At 40.9% G+C, this 18,123-nt stretch overlaps 1 protein-coding gene and 1 pseudogene across 1 annotated transcript; one reads left to right on the forward strand and one right to left on the reverse strand.

Annotated features, from left to right (window-relative positions):
- The first annotated feature begins 10,143 nt into the window (after positions 1–10,143).
- Positions 10,144–10,976, forward strand: LOC115788272 (lactose-binding lectin l-2-like; annotated as a pseudogene).
- Positions 10,977–15,894: 4,918 nt separating this feature from the next.
- On the reverse strand, positions 15,895–16,732 carry LOC115788273 (lactose-binding lectin l-2-like). Its single transcript, XM_030741243.1, has 2 exons — positions 16,651–16,732; positions 15,895–16,328 (listed from the first exon to the last, which is right to left on the reverse strand). Exons 1-2 carry the CDS (start codon positions 16,730–16,732, stop codon positions 15,895–15,897), a joined length of 516 nt encoding a protein of 171 aa, XP_030597103.1.
- Between the last annotated feature and the right edge of the window lie 1,391 nt (positions 16,733–18,123).

Raw genomic sequence — 18,123 nt, forward strand, 5'->3', positions numbered from 1 at the left:
TCCAAGCATTTCCTTCTGTGCAGTTATGTTCAATCATATTTTCATTAGGGGTGGGACTCGATTAAAAAAATTAATCGAATTAATTACAAGCTTTGTAATTAATTAATCGAAATTAATCGCATTTTAATCACATTTCAATATTTGACATGAGAAATATTAATTTAAGTTTGGTTGATGAATGAATCAAAATACATAAGCTTAAACTTCAAAATTTTGTTTATTTTCCCACCAGTCTACTACACAGACCAACGAAGGGCTGAAGTGCTCCTGTGATAAGCAAACTCCTGAAATTAAAGTTAAGCATCATAACTGGATAGTTTTATTCAACATTAATGTCTCACTTAATATAGTTGGAAATTAATCATTCGCTCAGCTGTATTCCTTGATGTTGAAATGTGTTATGCTTGTTTTAACAGCTTATTTTGAATAAAAGAATTAAAATTAAACCACAAAAAGGAGAAAGAGTTCATTCTCCGTTTAACCAGCTGCTTTTACACAGCTGTGTGTCACACTCACGTTGCTAGGTGCTACGCAGAGGTGACGGCAGGTGACGCTGATATATTTTATTTTGTTTTAAATAAACAATTTTATTTGTAACATAATGTAACAACAAGACATAATGTACATGACATGACGTGTACATAATGTCAGAAAACTAGCCAGAGAGAGCAAAAGAACAATAATAATGATAATGAGAACAAGTTAACAGTCACAAGAGACTTGTAAAACGAAAACAAATGTTCAAGCTGTGACATATATATATATATATATATATATATATAAAAACAAAATAAAACTTTAAGACAACAGGTCGTCCATATAAACTATGTATTACTCAGTACAGAAATTTATTAGTAGATCATGTTAGTTTAGAGAGAATGTCTGCTACTTCTAAAAACAAATTGGAGGAATTTGACTCTCTTTGGTTCCCACTGCTCAGCTCCAGTACTTAGTGGGGGTGGTGGGCTGCTGGCTCTGCTCCTGATGTGCTTTGTGGGGGGTGGGTGAGGACTCCGGAGGCCTAGGTAGCTGGTAGCCTCCTGAGACTGGAGTCCTGGGGCGACCTTCTGGTGATGTCTGTGTGCCTGTCCTGGTGGATGGGTGGGGGCTTGGATGGTGCTGCCTTCGGTCCTGGGGTGTGGGCGGGGTGCTTGGGGGGTGGTGCCGGCCCTCGGTCGGTTGGCTGGTCTCCCCTGTGTGGCTTGGGGGCTGGGGTCTGGGGCCCCGGCACTGGGGCCGCGCCGGCTCCCGGTGGGCCCCCCCTGGCGGGGGGGGGGGGCCTCTGCTGTCCTGGCCGCGCCGCCGGGTGGGGTGGGTTGGCCTGACGTCGGGATGTCCGGTCTACGCTTTTGGGGCCCTGGGGTGCCTGCATTGCAGGGGGGTGGGTGGGGGATGGGGCCGCGGTGGGGTGGTTGGGGGGGACTGGGCACTGCATTTCCATGCCAGGCCAGTATGTCCTGTCGCCTGTTTGTGTCTATTGTTGAGTGAATGGGCATCTAGGGGCAGCGGGCCGCCCTCTGCAGTGGGGGCGAGGGCGCCAACCTCGGGTGCTGCAGTGCTCCGGGATGCTGTCACCGCGGCCCCGGGCTCACCTCCCCCTGCCCTGTGCTGGGGTGTGGGAGGTCGGGGTGCCTATTGAGCCAGCGGACAGCTGGCTCTCTTCTTCCAGGATTCTTCCTGGTCATATGCCCCCCCCCCCCCCTCCCCCCTCCCCATACACAAACACACACCACACACACACACACACACACAGAATACACATCACTCACAGATGTAGGATGGAGAGGCCACGTGGAGAGCTGCACCACCACTTGCCTCTCCGTTTTAATTGCACTTTAGTCATTATAACTCACAACACATACACACTTACAACCTGATACACATAGGACCTTTGGGGCAGGCATGTTACTCAGAGGTTGATGAGATGGGCCGCTGAGGTGGCCCCACTCGGATCCTCGTCACTGTCTGTCTCCAAATTTTATTTGCACTTTAGACATGGAGGGTTTTGGGGGGGCAGTGTGGGCAAGCACTGACGACCAACAGTTGGCGCTTGTGGCATAACTGTCCCCTCAATTTTAACTGCACCCTATACACCCCATTCACTCACAAACATTAACACATAGACCTACAAGTTGGGGAGGAGGAGGGGTGGATGGGTCATCTTACACCCCGATTTCTTGCGTCTCGCCCGGGGTAGGGGTCGGGTGGTTCCTTGGGGACCGGGCTGGTGGCGTCCTGGGGTCGCTGTTGGCCCTGGGGTGGTTTCCACTTGCCCCGCCTTCAGAGGGTGGGTAGCTATGGATGAATGTGTGTTTTGTGTATTTGTCACCGTCTCCGTGAGTATGGGTGGGTGAGTGAATGTGTATGTATGGCATATCTGTGTGTGGGTAAGTATGTATGGGCATGTATGAGTATCTGTGTATAAATGTGTACACGGGTGTCTGGGTGTGTTTGTATGTATGGCTGGACCTGGGTCTGGGCCTTGTGCCTTGCCTCCTGGCCGCTCCTTGCTGGTTGCCTCCTCCCCCCTACCCCCCGGGATGGGGGTGCCTCGGGGTTCCTGGGTGGGGGGGTGTTCTGGCGTGGGTGCTGGCCTGCCCCCCTTGGGGGTGCGGTGCGGGGCTGCGTTGGCTTCTTCGGCGTGGGGGGGGGCTCTGTGGAGGGTCGGGCGGTCCTTGGGTGCCGTGGGCCCGGGGGCCCTGCCGCCGGCCCGTGCAGGGGGCTGGCCGCTGGGGGGGGGCTGGCTTCTCATCGCCTTGGGTTCCCTGGAGCCCTCGCTCCTCGACTGGGGGGGCTCCGTCTGAGACCACCCTCTCCCGTCTGCTGGGGTAGGTGTGCGGTTGTCTTTGGACTGAGTGGCCGGGGGTCTTCCTGGCTCTTGGTGGGCTGCTGGTGGCCTGGGTTCCGGGGGCTTTCCGTACCTGCCTCTGGCTTCTGATGGGTGGAGCTGCAGAGTTTTGCCCTCATTGGTAAGTACGTTCCATGACACAGACACAAACATGACACAGACACAAACGCCCACTCAATCACAACTCAACAAAATTGTTGGTGTGCGTAACATGCTTTGTTAGTTTTGTTTTTCACACACAAATTTATTTTTGCAAGTATTGATAGTATTTTTTTATATGTTAAAGTGATGAACTATCTGATTAATAGACTTGTGCTCTTTCCCCTTTTTTTTTGCTCCCTTTCTCTCTCCCTTTTTCTTCTCTTTATTTTCCTCTTCTTCAGCCTGTCAGCTCTGGCTGTTACATAGTATGTGGAAAAATAACTCAGATAAATAAAATAAAGGGTTAAAACATCAACAAGAAGAGCCTATTGAGAACCTATAGAGCTCATCTTGAAATAGCAAATATGTTTGGCACAACAACGCATTCAGATCACAGTTCTGCTTGCAAGATCTACCAGACATGACAGGCTTTAAAAAAAAAAAAAAAAAAAAAAAAGACAACAGGTCGTCCACAATCCCATATTGTTGTTTCAGCTTTTCGATTAGTTGAGTTTCTGATTGTAAGTAAGTATTGCTTAAGTTCAAACAAAAAAACAGAGAAAACTGGCTTTCTTCTTAAAATTTTGCATTTGTGTATGTGAAATTTAGCTTTAATAATTAACAAATTGATAAAGAAAACCTTTGGATTCATCTTGCCACTTTGTTGAAACCCAAATAGGACATGTTCCCAGTACAGATGAAAGCTTGTTAATATTTTTGAGTCCACATAGTTACAAAATGTTGCCAAACACACTTCCAGAACAAATGAGTGATAGACTCTGGGAAAAGGTCACAGAAAGTACAGTTTACAATAATGTTAGAGTTGAATTTCTTTAGGTAGTCTTTAGCAGGGTAAATCCTGTGTAAGAGTTTAAAGGACACTTCTTTTACCTTGTTAGTGAGAAGAAAGTGATTTGGGAGCAACCAGGTAAATTTCCAAGATATATTAACCCGAAAGCCATTCCAATATGACACGGCAGCAGGAATAGAAGCCACCTCCTTCTGAAACAGGGATCTAATTACCTTATTATTGTTATGAACAGGAGGGATAAGACATATTTTTCCAACAGGAGAATGTATGGGGGTAAGAGTCGGAGATTGGTGATAAGTGAGTCTTGTCCTTTGTTTGAATAACATGCAAATCTTAGTTGAAATAGCACCAAAACTTTTGCATATTCTCTGGAAGAGATGGGAATATTATATGCTCATAACTTAGCAATGTGCCAACACTGTTGAACAACTGATCTACCAGAATAATGTTATGACTAAACCAGGTATCCAAGAATAAAATTTTCTTCTTATATAAAATGTCCTTATTATTCCATATGAAATACCGATGAGGAGAGAAATTGTGCTTGTATACGAGCAACCACAATAAAAAGGCCTGACGGTGAAAATTAGAGAGTTTGATTGGGAGTTTTTGTATATCAAAATTACAAACCAGAACCACCGAATTTAGAGAAAATATGGAAGGGTATGATGTTCCACATAGAGGTTGGAGATTTAAAAAATTGACAAATCCAGTTTATCTTAAAGGTGTTATTTAAAATAGAGAGTGATATACAGTTAAGTCCTCCGTTTTCATATGAATTCATTTAAGTAGTTTTTTTAATATAGTGAGTCTTATTTTTCCAAACAAAATTAAATAATAATTTGTCAATTTCTTTCGCACTTTTATTATCAAGTTCTAGCGCCTGTGCAGCATAAATAAGCCTGGAAAGGCCCTCGGCCTTAGTAAGCAGAATATGACCCCGCAGTGAGAAATCTCTTACTAGCCATTGATTTTCTTTTTCTAGCCTTTAAAATTAGAGGGTCAAAATTTAGAGAGGTTCTTCTTTTCTGATCCTTTGTAATGGTTATGCCTAAATAGATAACCTCATCTTTAACAGGTATGCCTTCAATTGAGGATTTGAAGCAGCCCTTAACAGCCATTATTTCACATTTTTTAAGGTTAAGATAAAGACCAGAGGCTTTAGAGAAAGTGTTAATTTCCTTAATGGCTAAGGAGATTTGATTCTCGTCCTTTAAAAATAATCTAGTATCCTCTGCCAATTGAGTTAACGTGACCACTTTATCAGCGACAGAGATCCCTTTTAGGGGACCAGTTTTAATATGATCGGCCAGAAGCTGAGCTACTAAAAGGAACAGATAGGGGGAGGCGACGCTGATATGAAGGCTAGCCGCTCACTTCCGGCCTTTGCGGTCTTCGTGGGCTGCGAAGGACCCGGCCCACGTCCTTCGCAGGATGCGACCCCTGAATTTGGACATTGTGCGTCGAAATAATCTGTATGCCTGGAACTCGTGCACTGAGAAACGTTCCACTGTGCAAAGTGCGATGACGATGATAGATGTGTAATTTTTAAAAACAAACAAACTGATAAATCATTATTAGAAACATTGATTAAAAGTCCTCTTTTTGGATATTCTGAGCTATTTTTTTTATCTGATACATATAGAGGAAAGAAGAAGAAACATGGCTCAAACTATAAATGTACATACATTGCTAATGAGGATGTCACTGTGGAAACTGTTTTATTTGATGTTGCTTTCCTCTCCCTCGTCTTCCATTTGTATCTTAAATTACTCTCAGGTTGAGGTCCAGGGTCCTGACGGTCAGCCAGGGTATCAGCATGTCTGGAAGCTAGCCTGTGCCCTGGTGGACGTGAGGAGCCTTCAGGGGCTTTCTGACTTTCTGATAAGGGGGTAGACAGACTCTTGGCTCTCTGGCTACGCCTGCCAGCGAGTGACAAACAACGAGTAGTCTGCCCTCCCAGACACCAAGAGAGGCCTTATTCCAAAGATTATTCCAAACCTTGGAATAATCTTCCTCTCCATACTTACAGGAGACACACTAATAATTGATCTATGCCAAAGTACAAGGAGTTACAATAGTCCAGGTGTGAAGTAATAAAAGCATAAATGGCTTTTTCCAGGTCCTTATACGGAAGATAAGGTTTTACTTTAGCAATGACTCAGTGCTGATAAAAACTACTTTTTGAAACAGCACTTACTTGCATATCTATTTTAAAACAGTCATCAAAAAAAGAGTTCATTTTACTGGAACTGAGAGGATGAACCCAACTTTTGCAAAACAACCCCACAGCATAATCCCCCCTCCACCAAAATTTACACTTTGCAAAATGCAGTCAGACCATTGCTGTCATGCGGTCATTCCCAATCACTTCCACCTTGTTATAACACCACTAACAGTTGACTATGGAATATTTAGTAATGAAGAAATTTCATTACAGGTGGCATCCTATCACGGTGCCATGCTGGAATTCACTGAGCGACCCATTCTTTCACAGATGTTTGTAGGAGCAGTCTGCATGCCTAGGTGCTTGGTTTTATACACCTGTTTGCCATGGAAGTGATTGGAATACCTGACTTCAATGATTTGGATGGGTGAGTGAATACTTTTGGCAATATAGTGTACTGAAGAGAAGAGGTCAGTAGAAGTAAGGCAGAATACATGTGTGTGAAGAAGGACATGTGAGCAATGACCACTGAGCAGCAAGGCTCCAATCACTGCAGGCAGAGACGGGATTTTTAATACAGTCCAATACTAAGGCCCCAAGACCTGTATCAAGTAAAGGGGGGATTTCCAAATGAAGCCTGTATCGAGGCCCATATTGTTTTTAGAATGGCATGTGACACACTCACACACACTTCCCCTTTTATTTAATCCAGCTGTGGAATACCTCAAATGGAGATTTTTACATAATACCTACATAATTATATTAAAAGGTCCACTGTTGTGTTACATGTAGTCCACTAGCCCACATGTAACCTAACAGCAGGAATGCTGTACATCAAACGATCAGCAGATGTCAGTACTCCCAAATAAATACTAACACTGGTCTTTTTTTTTTTTACAGCAATGCACCGTGTTGGACTGTTGCATGGCAGATTGTGGCATTCATGGTCAATATTAGGATGTACATTGAGCGGAAGAGACATGAATTTATATTTAATGTGATGAGCTGATTAGATCCACTCACCAAAATTACCTTTTATACTAGATTTATGATGTCAAGGAAATGAAAATCAGCCACAAAGTTTATGAAACATCTGCTTATGCCTTGTTGAATTCAGCTGGCTAAACACTGTAGAAACACAGGACAAATTATTATGTGACTTATTTCCAAGTCATTCTTCTCCACACTGCACTGCTGCATCTGATCCTAGGGTTCTCCTCCCAACCATAACAATACAAAACACTACAGGGATGAAGAAAAAAATCTCTATTTGTGATGTCAGTCATTTTAAATATAAACTGTAACTGTCATGCTTCTGGACCTTGGACCCACAGTTCAGAGTTTGGTGAATTTTGAATTCTTGTTAATGAATTGATTTGAATAGCTTACATTTTGACTCGAGTGAGTAAAATTACAGGAAAGCAGGAAAAGATTTGATGTTTTAGATGTTTGTTGATCTCTGTCAGCTGCTGCCTTTTAGTAACTATGGCACAATTTCCTTAAAGAAGCATTAAATATATTATAAAACAATTATCTTTATTTTTAAGTACTAAGTCTGTTAATTTTCTCTGTCAATTTTAGTGTCATTTTAATGAATCAGTGACTGCAGCATGTGTGAAAGCTTGTACATTTTTCCTTAAGCTCGCTGAACTCTCTGAACCCAAGTAGCGGCAGGACAGTTTAGCTGACACAGGAGTGGTGATGATCTGTTCCACTGTGCAGTTGTTTAAAAGCAAACACGTGCACTGGGTTTATTTTGCATTTCCTTACTGGAAAGGTTTACAATTTGCTGTTTCCCCTTCCTGATATAGTAACCTATTGTGTTCATCATTTTCTAATAAGGTATTTTTATAATATAATAAAACTATTATTACTCAGACAAACAGTAAAGTTCTCCTGAAAGTGCCAGAGTTCAACAAGTATCAATAAAAAGTAAAATTTTACTGCTTTGTGATGTCCTTGACACGTGGATGATTGTTTTTTTAAACCAACACATTTGAAAGACCCACAACTCCAACATGGTCTTACAAACAAATAATATCAACTTTATGTTGCAGTAAATCATATACAAGAATGTAGAAGTGAACAAGAAAAAACTGTGCTTTAAAACTACAGAGCAGGAAGACAAAGAAAAAGAGCAGGCTGCTGTTGGTTTACTTAACAAAATCACAGTATTTAATTTCTTTCTTCTGTTGTCCTCTTCTGTTCTAACTCATGTCTTTTTTTAATACTGCAGTTATTCTGATTAATATTAAGATGTAACAAAAATATGCTTTTATAACTTCATAATGTTATGGATCCAGAGTTTTGTAATGACATAAAATGGGTATGGAACGTATTCAGACCCCTTTTAAAGTTTTCACTCTTTGTTTCATTGCAGCCATTTGCTAAAATCAAAGAAGTTCATTTTATTTTCATTAATGTACACTCAGCACCCCATTTTGACAGAAAAAACAGAAATGTAGAAATTTTTGCAAATTATTAAAAAGGAAAACTGAAATATCACATGATCATAAGTATTCAGACACTTTGCTCAGTATCGAGTAGAAGCAACCCTTTTAAACTAGTATATGAGTCTTCTTGGGAATGATGCAACAAGTTTGTCACACCTGGATTTGATGATCCTCTTCAATTCTTCTTTCCAGATCCTCTCCAGTTCTGTCAGTCTGGATGGTGAACGTTGGTCGACAGCCATTTTCATGTCTCTCCAGAGATGCTCAGTCAGGTTTAGGTCAGGGCTCTGGCTGGGCCAGTCAGGAATGGTCACAGAGTTGTTCCAAAGCCACTCATTTGTTATTTTAGCTGCGTGTTTAGGGTCATTGTCTTGTTGGAAGGTGAACCTTCGGCCCAGTCTGAGGTCCTGAGCAGTCTGGAAGAGGTTTTCTTCCAGGATATCTCTGTACTTGGCTGCATTCATCTTTCCTTTAATTGCAGCCAGTCGTCCTGTTCCTGCAACTGAAAATTAAACACAGCTGGCCTCCAATGAAGGAGTAGAACCATCTCAAGGAGGCTCAGAAGAAACAGACAGCATGTCAGTTGAATATGAGTGTCACAGCAAAGGGTCTGAATACTTATGACCATGGGATTTTTCAGTTTTTCTTTTTTAATAAATTTGCAAAAATTTCTACATTTCTGTTTTTTTCTGTCAAGATGGGGTGCTGAGTATACAATAATGAAAAATAAAGTGAAATCTTTTGATTTAGCAAATGGCTGCAATGAAACAAAGAGTCAAAAATTTAAAGGGGTCTGAATACTTTCCATACCCACTGTATAGCTTTTGTGACATTGTTGAGTATTAGTTCCTTTATTTGACTTTTATTTTTGCCCCATAACTGCTGTGAGGCCATTGTAGATTAATACTAAAGTCATTCAAACTATGAAAAACCATATGGAATTATTTATTAAATAAAGTGTTAAACAAACCAGAATATGTTTTATATCTTAGCTGCTTCAAAGAGGCACCTCTTTCTTAGATGACAGCTTTGCACATCTTGGCATTTTTCTCAGTCAGCTTCATGAGGTAATCACCTGGAATGGCTTTCAGTTAACAGCTGTGCCTTGTCAAGCCAAGAACTGCTTAAATTTGTGTACAGAAAGTATATTTCCTCTTATTTTAATTTTATTCAGTTAAAAGAACCAGCATCTTGAAATTTGAGAAGACTCAATTTTATTTGTTTTCTGTGTGAGGTTGATCAGAGAACAAAGATTTTCCTTATTTAATTTACAGACTAGTTTTTAAAATGAAGAAACAATAGCAATCTGTCGGGAGTGCGCAAACATTTGTATAAACTGTAAATATCTGAAAGGAGAAATACAAAACACTGACAAAGATGTTTCAGAGTACTTTATGCTGATAACGTCTTTATGATACAATAAATATATAATTGCAGAGCAATAACAGTCACGTTCTGCTGGCACTTTCAGGACAATGTGACCGTTTAACAGCTCTCATTTCTTCTAATTTCAATGGGGGGGTGGGGGGTGTTCTGGCTTATTTTTAGTGTTGTTGTATACAGTACAGAGTTTCAGTCATTTTGGTTAATGATATCATTGGCAGTGAAACACCCTCTCGGGCAGCTATAAAAGAAAGCAGCCCCAAATCTGCAGCAATCTTAACATCTCGTGCAGAGAAGCTTCAGCAGTGCCTCTTCATACTTTGAGACTTAAAACTCCGTCATGATCTTCCTCCTCTTCTTGTTTGGTCTGGCTCTGGGTGCAGAGTCTCCTTCTGATGACAAAGAAGTCAAGCTACAACTTGGTAACTGTACCATATTTTTGCTCCTGTTTTCATTTATTATCTTTTTTTTTTTTTTTTTTTAACTCAATCAGCAAATGTTTAGGTTCCAAGTGGATTCATGTTTTTCCCCAGGAGATACTGAAATACAAAATTCATGTTAGTATAATTATGGCTGCATGCATTCTTTCAATTCCACGTTTCACTGGAGTCTTCTAGATGAACTCTGAAGTATATTCAAAAAAGTCTGCAACCAGGTCTGACCTTTAGGATCTCAGCAGTACAGATGAGTTGTGTTTCTGTCACTGACAAAATCATGATCTTGTTCTGTTTCTGTCTGTCTTCATCAGATAACCAGGCGGTGAAGTTACTGCGTGGAAACTGTCCCTGGTTCTGGTACAGCTTCAATGGCTGCTGCTACAAATATGTTGCCACACACATGACCTGGGCTGATGCAGAGTTTTACTGTTTGTCAGAGGGAGCAAACCTGGTGTCTGTCCACAACAAAGACCAAGATGACTTCATCAAATCCCTGATCAGGAACTTTGATCATGCTGGGGGACCCACTTGGATTGGACTCAGTGACATTCACAAAACAGGCAGATGGATGTGGTCTGATGGTTCTGCTGCACGTTTGCCTATTGGAATACAGGCGAGCCAAACTACACGCGGACATTGTGTCCTAAACAACTATGGTACAGCCAAGAAGTGGGGTGACTACTCATGCTCTTATAGTTATCCCTCTGTTTGTGCAAAATGCAGAGTCTGTAATTAAAAATTAAGCTACTAATTCATCGTGGACATGCTAGTTGACATGCATGGGGCCTCCACAAAAAAAGCTACCGTATTTTTCGGACTATACGTCGCTCCGGAGTATAGGTCGCACCAGCCAAAAATGCATAATAAGAAGAAAAAAACATATGGTCGCACTGGACTATAAGTCGCACTTTTTTTGGGGGGGGGGGGGGGGGGGGGGGGGGGGGGGGGGGGGGGGGGGGGGGGGGGGGGGGGGGGGGGGGGGGGGGGGGGGGGGGGGGGGGGGGGGGGGGGGGGGGGGGGGGGGGGGGGGGGGGGGGGGGGGGGGGGGGGGGGGGGGGGGGGGGGGGGGGGGGGGGGGGGGGGGGGGGGGGGGGGGGGGGGGGGGGGGGGGGGGGGGGGGGGGGGGGTGTTGATAGAACCGAGACTCAGAGCACAAATTCCATCTTGAACGCAATTTAAAATAATAGGATTAAAGAACAGGACGAACAAGGTTACACCTACGTTATGCTAACGTAGCACATTCACTACATGACGCACAACGAACACGTGTTCGGTATTGTAACGTTGTAAACACACTTCCAAAGTCGCGATATTCACAACAAAGGTCGTCTTTATTAACAGAAAACGGCTGCTGTAGGCCACAGCCACACCAACCACAACTACAACAGCGGAACAGCAACACACACACAGGCAAGCTCTCGGTCTTTTTCTCTCTCCTCCATGCTGGCCTTCACGAACCTCCCGAACAGTCCGAAATCCCACAACATCAACACGCTCTCTAACTAAGAGAATCGCTACAGTATGTTAACGTAACATTAAGTTATTCAGATAACCATAGCATAAAGAACATACTAACAAGTTAACCAAACCATCAATCCATTGAATTCTTCATCCTCGGTGTCACTTCTAAACAATTCCGTACACTCCGTAGACAAAGCGCCGCTTCCTCTTCTGTGTCGCGTTAGTCAGACTCGTCGGTCAGCTGCAGTTCCAATTATTCCAGCCTTTCTGAATCCCAACAGGATGGTTTGTCACTGAAGCCCATGTTTTCTTGATCCATCCAATGACTTCCAGGAAAGTTGGGTGGCGCATTCTCCCAGTTGCCGTTAAGCTGTGCTCTCCATCCATCATCCACTGCGCCCACAGGTTACGCAAGACTGCCTTAAAGCTGCAGTTCACGGAGATGTCAAGTGGCTGGAGTATTTTGGTTCATGTGTTATAAGATAAGATAAGATAAGATAAGATAAGATAAGATAAATGTCACATATACGTCGCTCCGGAGTATAGGTCGCACCCCCAGCCAAACTATGAAAAAAAGTGCGACTTATACTCCGGAAAATACGGTAATATACAAACAGTAATTCACTGAACCTCATTAACACGAATGCTGGGTGATAAAAACTGATAATTTGCACACCTTTTAATGAGCTCAAAACTAATCTTGATGATCTATAATAAGAAGCTCAAATAATTTTGGTAACAAACATGTTCTGGTAAAAGGATTCAATAATCAGTCTATATGCTTACTATGCTGTGAGTTACAGTAGCTTTATGAGCTCATGTCATTTTCAACACAAAAAGAGGTTACAAACAAAATATGAAATTTATTGATCAGTGCCTCCATGGCATTGTTTCTGTCATCAACTGCTGTTGTTTTCCTTGATCTACCTGTTTCTCGTTTACTTGGCACACCAGTGACGGCTTTCTTCTTCAGGACGTTCCAAACAGTTGTACTGGCGATGGCCAGTGTTTGTACAATGGATCTGACTGATTTCCATCTTCTCTCAGCTTCACAATAGCTTGTTCTCACCTGTAGACCGCACTCTGGTTTATGTTTGGTTCCTCCTCTAACTATAAATGCACAGTTTGCATTGCAGACAAAACCCAAATCTGAAACCGAGTGTAAACATTCAGCCATATTTATTGTTTGAATTATCAATGTAATGGGACACAGCTGGGCAAAAAAACACACTTGTCAGTCACATGTTCCAATACTTTGCCCACAAGAAAAATGGGTGGGTTCATACAAAACATGCAATCTTTTGAACTGTGTGTCAGAGCTGATGTGAATACCTGTAAATAAATGCTGAGATGTTGATCTTTTGCCTCATGTTGATTTTCATCTAATTATTTATTTATGTCAAATGCCATTTTTTTTTCAGTCTACAGCAAAAGTAAAGGGACTGGTCTCACTGTGACAATACTTATGAGGGGAGTGTATTCACATTCTTCTTAATTTTCAAATAAGGAGGTCCTGGACTACCTGAATCTGATCAATTTAACTAGTGCATAACAGAATGGCCAGAATCCATACACAGACTTGTAGCTTCATGAGATATATCAACTTTCATAAAACAATAACAGGGACTTTTTTTCAGTTAGTTTTTTGAAATACTTAATTTGAGTTGACAAAATACCTTGAATGGACTGGACTGATACTTATTTATAGGACCTTTCTATTTATTTGAACACTCAAATTACTTTCTACTACAAAGCTTCAAATACAGCAGCATCTTTGTTATGTGATTTGTTTGCGCTGTGACAGCAGCCTGTTCCTACAAGTGTCACACAAAGGTCATATAGTCCTTTCAGGATTAACATGTGGCCTATACGAGGCACACATCTGCTCATTGTGTTCAAACAGAAGAGCGATTGTGTTTTTGTTGGTTGGTTATTTATTAAAATATATTGTTTATTGTTTCTGAGAACATAATATCTCTACGTGTATGAGCTATTAAGTTCAAAGGTTCAGCAATAATATATAATATAAGCAGCATATTACTATCTGTCATTGTTAGGGTCCCACCTGAGCAGTCTTTGCTGCTCTAACTCACAGCACAGTGAGCATGTAAATATCTGACTGATGTCACTGTGCTTACTGTGTCTGTATGTTCCTACTTCTCTTAATAGCAATTGACTTTTTTTAATAGAAAATTTTAAGTGAGATTCTTATTACACATATAAGTAGTTTATAATAATTAAAACTGTGTGTAAATATTCCCTTCCTCTCAATCAATTTTTGATCCAGTGTTCATGAAGATAAAGGTTAGTGAAATGACATTTGACACATTAATGTGTACACTATTGTGGACCCTAACAATGACAGATAGTAATATGCTGCTTTCTTTGATATGTTCAGAGAGTGTCTACAGTTGGCACAGAAGATGAATGTAAGGCTATCCAATCACCTGGGAGTATCAGGTAACTTGAGATTACACATCAAATGAGAATAGTACAGAGCCTTTAACACATGTTTGTGCTGCACAAAAGCTTCAAGCAACATTTGTCACAACGGCTGTTAAATAGTGTTAAAAAAGACTCTTGTCAATCACAGCATCTGACAGCAGCAGAAACAGCAGCATCCCACTCAACTGTTCTCCTACTGCCCCTCATGTGGCCACATACACAACAGGTACTTAGATTTGTAATTTAAAGTAAGTGATTTAAGAGTGCTCTTCTATATTGCTGAACCTTTGACTTAATAGCTCATACACGTAGAGATTTTATGTTCTCAGAAACAATAAACAATATATTTTTAATAAATACCCAACCAACAAAACACAATCGCTCTTCTGTTGAACCAATGAGCAGATGTGTGCCTCATATAGGCCACATGTTAATCCTGAAAAGGACTATATGACCTTTGTGTGACACTTGTAGGAACAGGCTGCTGTCACAGCGCAAACAAATCACATAACAAAGATGCTGCTGTATTGAAGCTTTGTAGTAGAAAGTAATTTGAGTGTTCAAATAAATTAGAAAGGTCCTATAAATAAAGTATCAGTCCAGTCCATTCAAGGTATTTTGTCAACTCAAATTAAGTATTTCAAAACTAACTGAAAAAAGTCCCTGTTATTGTTTTATGAAAGTTGATATATCTCATGAAGCTACAAGTCTGTGTATGGATTCTGGCCATTCTGTTATGCACTAGTTAAATTGATCAGATTCAGGTAGTCCAGGACCTCCTTATTTGAAAATTAAGAAGAATGTGAATACACTCCCCTCCATAAGTATTGTCACAGTGAGACCAGTCCCTTTACTTTTTCTGTAGACTGAAAAAAAAATGGCATTTGACATAAATAAATAAAAAATCAACATGAGGCAAAAGATCAACATCTCAGCATTTATTTACAGGTATTCACATCAGCTCTGACACACAGTTCAAAAGATTGCATGTTTTGTATGAACCCACCCATTTTTCTTGTGGGCAAAAGTATTGGAACATGTGACTGACAAGTGTGTTTTTTTGCCCAGCTGTGTCCCATTACATTGATAATTCAAACAATAAATACGGGCTGAATGTTTACACTCGGTTTCAGATTTGGGTTTTGTCTGCAATGCAAACTGTGCATTTATAGTTAGAGGAGGAACCAACATGAAAACCAGAGTGCGGTCTACAGGTGAGAAACAAGCTATTGTGAAGCTGAGAGAAGATGGAAAATCAGTCAGATCCATTGTACAAACACTGGCCATCGCCAGTACAACCGTTTGGAACGTCCTGAAGAAGAAAGCCGTCACTGGTGTGCCAAGTAAACGAGAAACAGGTAGATCAAGGAAAACAACAGCAGTTGATGACAGAAACAATGCCATGGAGGCACTGATCAATAAACTTCATATTTTGTTTGTAACCTCTTTTTTTGTTGAAAATGACATGAGCTCATAAAGCTACTGTAACTCACAGCATAGTAAGCATATAGACTGATTATTGAATCCTTTTACCAGAACATGTTTGTTACCAAAATTATTTGAGCTTCTTATTATAGATCATCAAGATTAGTTTTGAGCTCATTAAAAGGTGTGCAAATTATCAGTTTTTATCACCCAGCATTTGTGTTAATGAGGTTCAGTGAATTACTGTTTGTATATTAGCTTTTTTTGTGGAGGCCCCATGCATGTCAACATAGCATGTCCACGATGAATTAGTAGCTTAATTTTTAATTACAGACATTGCATTTTGCACAAACAGAGGGATAACTATAAGAGCATGAGTAGTCACCCCACTTCTTGGCTGTACCATAGTTGTTTAGTACGCAATGTTCTCGTCCTCCGCTGTTGTTTGGTTCGCCTGTATTCCAATAGGCAAAACGTACAGCAGAACCATCAGACCACATCCATCTGCCCTCTCTGTGAATGTCACTGAGTCCAATCCAAGTGGGTCCCCCAGCATGATCAAAGTTCCTGATCAGGGATTTGATGAAGTCATCTTGGTATTTGTTGTGGACAGACACCAGGTTTGCTCCCTCTGACAAACAGTAAAACTCTGCATCAGCCCAGGTCATGTGTGTGGCAACATATTTGTAGCAGCAGCCATTGAAGCTGTACCAGAACAAGGGACAGTTTCCACGCAGTAACTTCACCGCCTGGTTATCTGATGAAGACAGAAACAAGAACAAGATCATGATTTTGTCAGTGACAGAAACACAACTCATCTGTACTGCTGAGATCCTAAAGGTCAGACCTGGTTGCAGACTTTTTTGAATATACTTCAGAGTTCATCTAGAAGACTCCAGTGAAACGTGGAATTGAAAGAATGCATGCAGCCATAATTATACTAACATGAATTTTGTATTTCAGTATCTCCTGGGGAAAAACATGAATCCACTTGGAACCTAAACATTTGCTGATTGAGTTAAAAAAAAAAAAAAAAAAGATAATAAATGAAAACAGGAGCAAAAATATGGTACAGTTACCAAGTTGTAGCTTGACTTCTTTGTCATCAGAAGGAGACTCTGCACCCAGAGCCAGACCAAACAAGAAGAGGAGGAAGATCATGACGGAGTTTTAAGTCTCAAAGTATGAAGAGGCACTGCTGAAGCTTCTCTGCACGAGATGTGAAGATTGCTGCAGATTTGGGGCTGCTTTCTTTTATAGCTGCCCGAGAGGGTGTTTCTACTGCCAATGATATCATTAACCAAAATGACTGAAACTCTCTACTGTATACAACAACACTAAAAATAAGCCAGAACACCCCCCCACCCCCTCATTGAAATTAGAAGAAATGAAGAGCTGTTAAACGGTCACATTGTCCTGAAAGTGCCAGCAGAACGTGACTGTTATTGCTCTGCAATTATATATTTATTGTATCATAAAGACGTTATCAGCATAAAGTACTCTGAAACATCTTTGTCAGTGTTTTGTATTTCTCCTTTCAGATATTTACAGTTTATACAAATGTTTGCGCACTCCTAGACAGATTGCTATTGTTTCTTCATTTTGAAAAACTAGTCTGTAAATTCAATAAGAAAAATCTTTGTTCTCTGATCAACCTCACACAGAAAACAAATAAAATTGAGTCTTCTCAAATTTCAAGATGCTGGTTCTTTTAACTGAATAAAATTAAAATAAGAGGAAAATATACTTTCTGTACACAAATTTAAGCAGTTCTTGGCTTGACAAGGCACAGCTGTTAACTGAAAGCCATTCCAGGTGATTACCTCATGAAGCTGACTGAGAAAAATGCCAAGATGTGCAAAGCTGTCATCTAAGAAAGAGGTGCCTCTTTGAAGCATCTAAGATATAAAACATATTCTGGTTTGTTTAACACTTTATTTAATAAATAATTCCATATGTGTTTCTTCATAGTTTGAATGACTTTAGTATTAATCTACAATGGCCTCACAGCAGTTATGGGGCAAAAATAAAAGTCAAATAAAGGAACTAATACTCAACAATGTCACAAAAGCTATACAGTGGGTATGGAAAGTATTCAGACCCCTTTAAATTTTTGACTCTTTGTTTCATTGCAGCCATTTGCTAAACTCAAAAGATTTCACTTTATTTTTCATTATTGTATACTCAGCACCCCATCTTGACAGAAAAAAACTGAATTGTAGAAATTTTTGCAAATTTATTAAAAAAGAAAAACTGAAAAATCCCATGGTCATAAGTATTCAGACCCTTTGCTGTGACACTCATATTCAACTGACATGCTGTCTGTTTCTTCTGAGCCTCCTTGAGATGGTTCTACTCCTTCATTGGAGGCCAGCTGTGTTTAATTTTCAGTTGCAGGAACAGGACGACTGGCTGCAATTAAAGGAAAGATGAATGCAGCCAAGTACAGAGATATCCTGGAAGAAAACCTCTTCCAGACTGCTCAGGACCTCAGACTGGGCCGAAGGTTCACCTTCCAACAAGACAATGACCCTAAACACGCAGCTAAAATA

Source organism: Archocentrus centrarchus, chromosome 11 (genome assembly GCF_007364275.1).
Source record: "Archocentrus centrarchus isolate MPI-CPG fArcCen1 chromosome 11, fArcCen1, whole genome shotgun sequence".
NCBI classification, from domain to species: domain Eukaryota; kingdom Metazoa; phylum Chordata; class Actinopteri; order Cichliformes; family Cichlidae; genus Archocentrus; species Archocentrus centrarchus.

Excerpts from the sequence above, each read along its gene's own strand:
- LOC115788273 (XM_030741243.1), bottom strand. The coding sequence starts at position 16,732 with ATGATCTTCCTCCTCTTCTTGTTTGGTCTGGCTCTGGGTGCAGAGTCT. Across the intron at positions 16,329-16,650 it reads AGAAGTCAAGCTACAACTTG|ATAACCAGGCGGTGAAGTTA; the intron begins GTAACTGTACCA and ends TGTCTTCATCAG.